The sequence below is a fragment of the Pundamilia nyererei genome, unplaced genomic scaffold, assembly GCF_000239375.1.
Source record: "Pundamilia nyererei isolate P.nyererei 1_Seehausen unplaced genomic scaffold, PunNye1.0 scaffold00024, whole genome shotgun sequence".
NCBI lineage: Eukaryota > Metazoa > Chordata > Actinopteri > Cichliformes > Cichlidae > Pundamilia > Pundamilia nyererei.
The window spans coordinates 5,138,602-5,149,122 of NW_005187425.1; the positions used below are offsets into that span (position 1 = coordinate 5,138,602).

The 10,521-nt window shown below is 38.9% G+C and overlaps 1 protein-coding gene across 1 annotated transcript; it reads left to right on the plus strand.

The window, feature by feature from the left end:
• Window positions 1–1,023: 1,023 nt before the first annotated feature.
• Window positions 1,024–10,251, plus strand: bfsp1 (beaded filament structural protein 1). Its single transcript, XM_005727520.1, has 8 exons — window positions 1,024–1,388; window positions 2,276–2,336; window positions 2,789–2,884; window positions 4,552–4,644; window positions 6,487–6,594; window positions 7,803–8,023; window positions 8,975–9,066; window positions 9,254–10,251. Exons 1-8 carry the CDS (start codon window positions 1,024–1,026, stop codon window positions 10,249–10,251), a joined length of 2,034 nt encoding a protein of 677 aa, XP_005727577.1.
• Window positions 10,252–10,521: the final 270 nt, after the last annotated feature.

A 10,521-nucleotide genomic window follows, 5' to 3' on the forward strand; every position in this document is an offset into this window, starting at 1 on the left:
GTTATACAAATAAAGGCCAATTACTCCTGCAAGATCACTGAGGTCTGCGGATCAATTGCTCCTGCCTGTCCCGAGGTCCAGATTTAAGCACAGAGGAGATCGGGCCTTTGCTGCTCCTAAATTGCGGAACAAACTTCCCCTTCACATCAGGACCTCACCAACATTGGACACTTTTAAAACCTGTCTGAAAACCCACTTTTACTCCATGACTTTTAAATCAGAATAAGTTTGTATTACTTTTATTTATCTTACTTCTTACTCAAATCTTTTAATTTTATGATTCTTTTTCTTAACTTTTATCATGTCTGTGTATGTTTTTATTTCTTTTGATTATCTTAATTGTACAGCACCTTGGTCAACATTTGTTGTTTTAAATGTGCTATATAAATAAATTTGACTTTGACTTTGAACAATTGACTATACTGGATATCTCTGTATCTACTCACATGGCTGCTGTAATTGCGTGAATGTTAATACATTTGTTGTGCAATACCTTTGAGGTTATAAACAAAAACAGAATCAATACCAACTTGTAAATATAAACATAAGCAGAATGAGTATCAACAAGTAGCCACTTTCGGCAGGAATTGTTCTCCACACCTCCCACAAACTGCACTACATGAAATTTCCCCTGTGTCCTGTGGTGTGCCAATATCCACGCTGCCAGGGATCTAGAAAGCAGCTGACTAAGAACCAAAACAATGGTATGTGACATCCCAGTGCTTTCGTGGGCTGGCCATTTGTGTTTTCTTTGTGGTTTTGCTTTGTCATCAACAGTATTGCTTTTCTACTTTCTGCCACAAAGGCAACAATAATCTCTGGAAGCCCCCAGGATCAAAGCATGCATGGCAACAGCCAGAGGGTGGTTTGGGGGGCTATTTCGCCATCAGCCACTACTGTGCAGCGCTCAGTCTAGCATGAGACAGCCAAGGGTGAGCAACCAAGTTTTCACACATTAAAGGTGCTAAGGTGGACCAAGCACTCCGGGAATACCACCAGCCCACGGGAGAGAAGCGTGCCATCATGTTTAAGACAAGCTACCGGCATGAGGTGCACAAGGAAAAGTATGAGCGCTCGGATATCTTTGAGGATGATGCTGAAGAATCTGCAGGTATCTCAGCCATCCAGGGCTGGGAGAGCCTCCAGGAGCTCAACAGCCGTTTTGCCCGGTACATCAACAGGGCAAGAGTCTTAGAGCAGCGCAATGCCGTGTTCCGCAAGCAGCTGGAGACACTGCAGCGAATGGAAGAGGCCAGCGGCTTGGAGGAAGCCTTCACAGAGCAGATTGAAGTCAACAGGCAGCGCATTCGAGAGCTGTTCTCCGACCATGCCAAGCTGCAGCGGGAGCTGAAGGATGCTTGCCGCATGCTGGATGAATATACCAACAAGTAAGAGAGTGGGTAGTGGCTGGTGTTTTATGTGCGTAAGGAGTCAAACTTCTTCCTCAGATATGGAGTAATGAGAAAAATGTCGTTACTATAGAAATGTCATTAAAATGCTAATGAACCCAATACTAAGATGATGATGACAATTGTTGCAAGAAGCGTGGCATTTTAAAAAAAAGCCTTCAAATGATCCTATTCTATAAGCAAGAATTGGAATACGGCAGTCAGGAAAATTTGTTATAAATGGTTTAAATCATATGTGCTATACTGTGTCACTAGTAATTATAAAACACAATGTTAGACATTAAATTGTGATAATGCCGCGAACTGTATAAAGGAATCAGATTATATACTTTTATATACTTTTTTTCTTTTACCCATAACAAAAAAGCAACACAAGCAAATATCCATCCACCCATTTTCTAATGCTTATCCACTCCAGGGTCATAAGGAAAAGTCTCAAATGTTTGTGAAGTAAAGCCCGAAGTATATCCATGGCTCCAGTATACTATTAGGAAAACAAGGGGGAGGGAGAGAGCGAGATATTTCTTTTGTAAATAAGGTGAATCAGTTGATTAATTGGAACTGTCTAGAAAGGCCTTGTAATCATTTATCTGCAGGCAGTCTTGCTGCATTATGGATCAGTTAAGAATAACATTAACCAGCTTTGGTTGAATTAGCAGATAAAGGCAGGTGGATTTCAGCATGTATAATCGGGATTTTTTTACTCTGAAACATTACAAATACAACAGAGTTTGTTCAGCTATCCCTTCTCACTGTGAGCTTACCATGTCAGCAGGGCATTATATATAAATAATGTGGTGGTATATAGTGTAATCACTGCACTCTGGCTTTATATGAACACATAAATGAGTTCTTTTGTCATTCAGATACAGAAATGAATGTGATTATCAGGAGCAGCTTCGAGGCACACTGGAACAGTTAAACAAGGTAATATCTATAGTTAAAGCTATGTTTGTTTAAGCACCCCTACAAAAGGACATTTATGACTGCGTTTCAGTAAATGTGCACTGTTACTCTCTAACATTTAAGTGTGGAGCATGTGTAAGTAAAAATATAAAAACCTTCGCTGATGATATTTTGGAAAAATTAAAGTTTGCCTTTTTTCCAATGCATTCTTCTGTATTTTAAAAATTGACGAAAAGCAGAACCACAATGAAAAGATATTTCATCTGAAAAAAAAAATCAGTATAAAGGATCAGATATAATTCATTTAGATTGAAAATACCAGAGCGCTACCACTATGACACTTTGTGGGACAGTAGAGAATTTTCTTCATTGTTATTTGAATGCAGTCTGCCACTGATGTTTTTGTTAAAGAAAAAAAAATAACATTGTGGCACTCAATTATTTTTTCCTCTCTTGGGTCCTTTTACCTGCAGGAGGCTGACAGCGCTCTGCTGAGAAACCTGGAGTACCAGATCCAGTCTCAGTTTCTGCAGGATGACATCAGTTCCACCAGAGACAGACACAAGAAGGTCAGTACTCTAATGGAAAATGATCAAAGTTAACATAAACCAAAAAAAGGAAATTACTTATTGAGCTTTGCTAACTACTAATCCTCTTAAGATCTTATTTAATCATACATGAAGTATTCTCAGCAAGAAGGCAGTAAGAGCTCACTGAGATCTGACTTCTATCCTGGCAGTGAATAGTATTAACAGCCATCATAGCGACATAGCAATGAAGCATGTTTGCCTAAGTCACCAAGATTACTATATTCTATTTCATATTTATCTCCTTTTTTATATACATGGCAATATCTTTTCTAGACAGATCTTGATTGAATACTATGATTGCTACTTGAAAGATTTACAGCGCACCAGATTCTCCTGAGGCTAAATGTAGTCTGCAAAAGCACTACTTTATTAAACATTACTAGAATAACATGGACTTTTTTCTGCATATTTACACGAGATTATCATGACCTAACTCGTGTTTAGGGTTCATAATTAGCAATGCTAATACTTTAGTTGCTATCAGCAGATATTATACTGCTGAAAAAAAGAAAACGTAGAAAAAAGGCAAAGTCATTGTTGTGCTTTGTGCAAGTTTCCTTCAAAACTCATTTGCAGTAACAAATTATGCAAATTCAAAGGGAAAATAAGCAAATGCTGTAATGACGTGGATTAGAGGTTTCTCTAAAAATGCTCTGCTTGTTTATGCCATGTGTCTTTAAAACATCGATTAAAATGGTTAAAACTCTATAAAACACAATTTTTTTTATCAACTACAAACAAAGAGCGCTCACATAATAACCCCCTTTCAGTGTTTAATTACGCTCTGGCATCTTGAAATTGTTTTTTGACAACATAAATAAACTCAAGAGAGTTTTTTTGGTCTCGATTTATTGCCTATTCCCCACTCAGTCCTGTTCCTTTTGACCAGGCAGCCCACCTCAGGCTGCAACTCTTTGTTGTGACTCAAATCCTTGAAATTATTGCCAGTGGATATATTATGATGTTCCTGGGGATTTGTGAATTTACTGTCGGTGATGTGAGCGCGGAAAGTATTGCTCAGAAAATGCTCATCATATGACTGCAAAGCACATAGAAAAAATAAAAATAGACCCTCTTTTGTGATGTAGCAATAGCTAGAAGGTCCAAAACAATGGGTGCAAAAACACTGAAACAAAACAAAACAGCATACTTTGCACAGAATTTCATGCCTAAGCATTTTCTCTCCTTTTTACTTTCACCCAGTTTGGTAATGAATTAATACATGACTCTGCAATACTGAGATCATGAGCAGATCAATGGGCACTACTGTCAGTGTATTATGTCAGAAATAATAGAGTCCTCTCACATGAATATTGGGCTTGTGGTCTCGAGCTTTGAAGTATCCTTGTGGAAAGACTCTGAGCTCAGCCTATTACAAAAGGATTTGGACAGAAAGTCTCGGCCATGCTCGAAGTAAATGTTGTGCCATTTATAAATACATTTCAGCTAAATGAAAGCCTTTTATCAAAAATTTCATTTTCAGCTGATTTTCAATAGATTGTGATAAAGAAAAGAGAAAGGTTTGTTAGCTGAAGATTTTAGTCTACAAAATGGAAGAGTTACAGATTTATTATTTTTATTTTCATTCTACTTTTGCATAGTTTTCTTACTAAAACTTTCCTTTTATATTGTCTTTCTCTCCATAGAACCTCGCAGAGATCCAAACCTATGTAAACATTTTAAAGCAAATCAACCAGACGCTCCCCCTTGTTCCCAATGTGTCAGTTGGCATCTCCGAGGTGAGGTCACTAATGCTGTCATTGTGTGTGTGTGTGTGAGTGTGCATGGCCCTCCCTGGGGGAGAAGATGGTGTTTGCATGTGTGCCAGCCCCGGCTACATGTCTGGGGTTGATGAGGTTACTGGCTTCTCTGTCCAATTGGTTGCCTGTGACTGCATCTGTTTTTGTATACGTGTGTGAGTGCATGTGCAGAAAGCACAGGAGAGAGACAGTCACAGTGCCATCCAGACACATTGACAAGCCTGCAGTATGAGAGTGTCAGGGCACATAATGAAGCAAATGCTGTGAAGAACGGCTGTGCATGCTAATTTTCTAGTAGCGGCGCCACAGTGACAAGCGTTTGTGTGGCAAATTGGAGATTTATTTATATAAACATTTCTCAGAGGCATGTTGACTCTAAATGCAGAAATTGTTTAATTGGTTGGATTAAGTCTCTGCGGGTACTAACAAAGAGCCACAACTCTTGGCTCTGCTGTGCTGAGCTGACATCCAGTGGAAAATAAAGTGTAAGCAAGTGGGCATGACTTGTGCATGTGTGGCAGTTCCAGATGTTTCCACAAAAGACAAAGGAGGACACTGATTGCTGATGAAAATGGAAACTGTGTGGCCTTTGGAATTGACAGACCACTTTGAATTGCTAGATATAATTTTGTTGCACATGTACAATGACAATAAAGGGGTGTTTTATTTTATTCTACACTCTAGTCTAGTCTATTATATTTAACTGGGTTGAAATGGGGGTATTCTTTCTTCTGAAAAAGATAAATGAGGGTATTCTTTGGGGTATAGTCACCCTACAGGGAGGTTTCAAGAACATCAAATACATATATACTGCAGATTACTGAAACTACCAGTTTGCCCAGTAAGACTTTAATATGTCACATTGTATTTATGTTGTCTTTCATGTCATCTTGAGCTCTAGAACTCAAAGCATGTCTTTTCAGAGAAATATTTGCATGGCCATTTTTTGAGAAAATTGTGAGACATCACTTCTCCTCAACAAAACTTTAATAATATTTATTGGTAGCAGTAATTAGTTTAAAGTACATGTGAAGTGTTTTGTATGTTTCTTGGTTTCTTTTTAGTTGTTTTGAATGGAAAAAATGAAATAAACGTATTTCTCTAAACCTTTAAGCTATATAATAACAATTAAGCTATTTCAGTCTTATAAATGGATGCCTTTTAAAGGACAGAGAAGCACACCAGCTTGTGACTTCAGTGATGCAGATGTGACTGTCTCTATCTTTCAGGCAAGATTAAAAAAAAAAACCCATTCTGGGCACATTGTGAGCCAAGCTGATCTCTGTATACTGTATTTGACTAACTGACCTGCCAGCTGTTTGAATGCCTTGCCATGAATGTAATGTGAGTAACTATGAACATTTATCAGATCCCAATTTATCTTTATTTCTACTTGCAGCCTTTAGTTTAAGATGACCTAAAAAGTGTAAATTTCAGAAACGTCCTCTTAGCTTAACCTTTTATTGACAGCAGAACAGCCGTACGTATTACAGATTGTCAGAGTAGTACAGACTTTTACTGCAGTAGCTGATGATACGTTTCAAGTATGGATTGGAAAAAAATGTACAAATGTTAATAATGTCACTTTCAACGACAACAGCAGAAAAGCCAGTAAGTATTGAAAATTACAAACTGTTAGATCTAAAAGGAATGCATTTCAAATTAACATAAAAAGCCACAAAATTTATTGAAAATTCCTTACTTCGGGAAGAGAGACCTTACTGCTGGCTAAGTATGTGTGGTATTACCTTCATTTTGTAGAGACACACTGCATTTGTCTGCATGTCTTCACTGATTTGTGCTCCATGTGTGAAGGAGCAGGAGAAGCTGCTGGCCCAAAAAAAAGTACCAGTGCTACAGAGTCAGCTGGAGGAATACAAGAGTGCCCTCTGCCAGCTGCAGGCCCAGAAACAGCGACTACAGACTGAGGTGGGTCACCATGACAACAGGAGGTTTCGCCTTAATTACATCATGTTTTTTCTTTTTTCTTTTATTTCCTTTGCTCTTTTTTTTTATTGCCAAGCTGATATTTATAGAAGCACACAAAAGGATTTCTCAAAGGAGCCAAGAGTGTTTTTATTAGAGGAAAACTATATTCCACAAAGACCAGTCCAAACTCCCAGTGGCTGCTGTAACTAAGCTCACTTTTAGAGTTAACTGATGATTCATTTGGTCTAATTCTGCAAACATTATTCAGTTGCAAAATACACATCTGAAAGACTACAATATCACACTGCTCATTATTTGATTTTTCTCAGACCAAAATTCCAAAATCAGAATTTATTCTGATATCTTTGCACATTTGAAAAGCTGCATTTTGTGTGCTTTTGTGCTGCGTATGTATTTCCTTGTCTAATTAATCAATCCTTTCCATTCTAATGCATAGAGTGGGCTGTTATACAATTTATTTACAATAGTTTGCATTTTTCAGTATATATATATCAATCCACTGTTCTATAAATTGTGTTTCAGTCTTTTTTTTTCTAGACTTGGATCTGTAAGATATCCATATCAGTGGACATCCTTAGATATACATACAACTCTCGCTTTAAGTGCAAAATGAGAAATTTTGCACTGAGAAATAAGGATCCTTTAAAGCTATTCTAGTAAAATTCAAAAGTTGAAACACGAAGCTTGAAATGGAGGTAACAGGTTCCCTTTAAATAGGTTTTCACCTAACAGCATCATTATGTCACAGCAAAAGATGCCGCAAATGTGCCAGTAGGTGTCAGCAACGGCCCTGCTATGGAAGATTAATAAGCTAAAAGGTAGAGTTTTGTCAAAGTAGTGTGTCCTTTCATGAAAGAGAAACACAGCAGTGCTTTATTTCAATAGCACAGATAACTCAAAAATAAATATATTGTCTGCACTGATTTCAAAGCACATGTTCTTTCATCTGGCTGCATTGCTTTTGATATAAAACCTCTGCTATATGCACAAATAACAATCTTCAGTCAGCTTTCGTTATGCACTTTACATACCTGTCTATTTGATCCTGCAGGTATAATAAAGATGCATACAGTGGCATTTAGTTCATTCTCAATATTTCTTAGACACATTGCATTACCGCCATTAACGTGAATTTCTCCTTGAAATCACCCTTGTCTATTCTTCTCTGCCTCTTTCTATTCTATCAGAGTACAATGTTGGAGCAAGCCATCAAAAACACCCAGGAGAGCTATGACGATGAGATCCAAATGTACAATGAGAAAATCGAATCTCTGCGGAAAGAGATTGAGGAAACTGAGAGGTCCTTGGAGAAGTACACCAACGAATGTCGCCACCTGGCAATGTATCAGACATCCCTTGAGAATGAGCTGGAGAGGTACAAGAGGATCATTGAGAATGAAGATAACAGGTAAGCTAACACCACTTTGCTTCTATTACACCTAAAGACACACTCGCACACACCTGAATGAGAACATTAGTTGCTCACTTCACTGAGTGATCACTAACAGGAATGTCACATACTGCTGGCGCCCAGTAAATCTGATACAGAGCAGTAAATTCATTTAAACGAACAAATTATCACATGGCTAAAAAGGTTTAATCACACAGTCAGCGTGAGCATAGTCTTGCAGCAGCTAAAATAAATGTAATTTTAAAAAATAATAATAAATTTAAAAAATAAATTAATTTTCTGAGATCAGCATAGATTCAGGCAGTGCACACTTCTGTAAATATGATCTCTCTTAGGACCCTACAATAATAGAGAGAAACAATCAGAGAGCCCTCTATGAGAAAGCCTTTGGCAATGGAGCTGTTTTTATTAACAGGCTGAGAAGTGATGGGAAAAAGAAAAGAAAAAATAGAACACATTCAAAACATAACAAAATTGATGTACATCTTGCAAAATATCCTTTTAATTGTGTGTAAAAACTTCAAAATGTAAAACATTAATACTGTCATGGGTAATTTGTAATTGGACAAGTATTTTTATGTATCACCTTTGTGGCTTTTTTGACACTTAAAGCCAAAACTGCCAGCATAACTTCCAGGGTCACTTTCTTGAAAGACCTTTGGTCACTTGGCCTAAGGCGTCGAAGGAGGTTAGATTTGCTCCTTGTGACACTCAGTAGGTTTATTTTCTCTGCACAATCCACCAACAGATGGCACCGTGTGACAACAAATGTGTCCTTCCTTACCAGCTCAAGGCTTTTTGTTTTCATGTAAGATTGCCTATATTTAGGTCATTTTATGTGTTATGTGTTATTTCATACTTTGAATCATATGAATGATCAGGTTCCTCTGCACAGGAAAACTGTTCAGAACATCACTGTGTAACAATTTACTGCTCCCTTTCCTGTAGGTTGAATTCAGCAATAATTGGCACTCCCATTACCCTGCTTACCCCTAATTACCGCTACACTCCCAGATCTACTGCATCAAGCAGAGGGAGAGGTAAGATCACCAAGAACATAAAACATAAAACAGCTAGTTTCAGTCGCAGTCGTTATAGTTGAGACACCAACATGTGTCCAATTTCCTTATAATATTTAGAATGAACAAAGATTTAATAGTGCTGGTGTATACATTTTAAAATTTTATTTATTTATATCTAGTTGACCTAAACCTCATTTGTGTCTAGATATCACACAGGCTATTCAGGAGATCACCAGTATCAAGCCACGACAGAAGATAATGGTTAAGAAGGGCCTGAAGAAGAAGGATCTGACCCCAAAAGATGTGATGGATAGTGGCCAGGAGGAAGAAAACAGAGCCAGTGGAGAGGGTCCAAATGAAGAAACGAAGGGGGTCAAGTCTGAGGAGGTGCAAGAGGAGGGGGTGAAGAGAGAAGAGCAGAGACCTGCTTTCAGTGGAGTGTCTCCACAGGATGTTCCAGATGGAGCTCAGATTAGCAAAGCCTTTGACACTCTCTGTAACATTGTCAGAGAAAGAATGAGGAAATACAAGAAGCCTGAACCAATCGCTGATTTCTACACCAAGGGTCGTTATGTGCTTGTCACCGGTGACGGAAGCTACCTAGATCCCTGCTTCTACACCTCCACACCATCAGCTGGCCACATCTTTGTTACTATCAGAGATGGAATGATGGCTCCCTATGAACCTTATGGGCGTGACACACCATCCCCTCCACCTCCTCAACCCATGATAGATCCAAGGCCTCTCAGTCCAACCGTGCCCACCTCTGGAGGAGAAGGAAAGGAGGATAAAAAGGGTGGAATACAAAAGGATAACGGAGAAAAAGGTAAAGACAACAATAGAGAGCCTCAACCTCACTCAAAGGAGCCAAGACCAGTATCTCCACCCTCTGGCCCAAGCTCTGGCCCCAAAGATCCCACCCCAGGTGCTAAACATCCCAAGAAAACTAGGGATGACAACGGTCCAAGCGGGCCCACTCCAAAGCCTGCACCTCGTGGTGCCAGCACCAGCTCCAGTTCAAGTTCCAGCACTAGCACCAGCACCAGCTCGACTAGCTTTACTCCAGATGCCATGACTTACGAGAAGGTGGAGGTTGTGGAGTCTGTGGAAAAGTTCGCCAATGGCCGCAAGATTAAAGGTTATGAGGAAACTTCCGTGGTGGTGGAGACCATGATTGAGAAGTCCAGCAAGAAGAAACACTGAAACCATGTCACCTGACATAAAGGGTCAGAAAACCAGGACCCTACATGAGACAGGTTCTCTAGCTGGAAGATAATATTGATACACTCGGACTTCATAACCACCACTGTTTCTAAAACTACTGTTTTAACTCTAATGTTCTTGTCTCTTAGGGAGACCATCCACACATAAAGAGCAACTAGACATTCCTGCTTTGATAAACATTGCTCTTCCATTTGCTTGCAGTCTCTGGTCTTGCGTCCAGAATATGTTTTGCTGGTTCCATAAGTACTG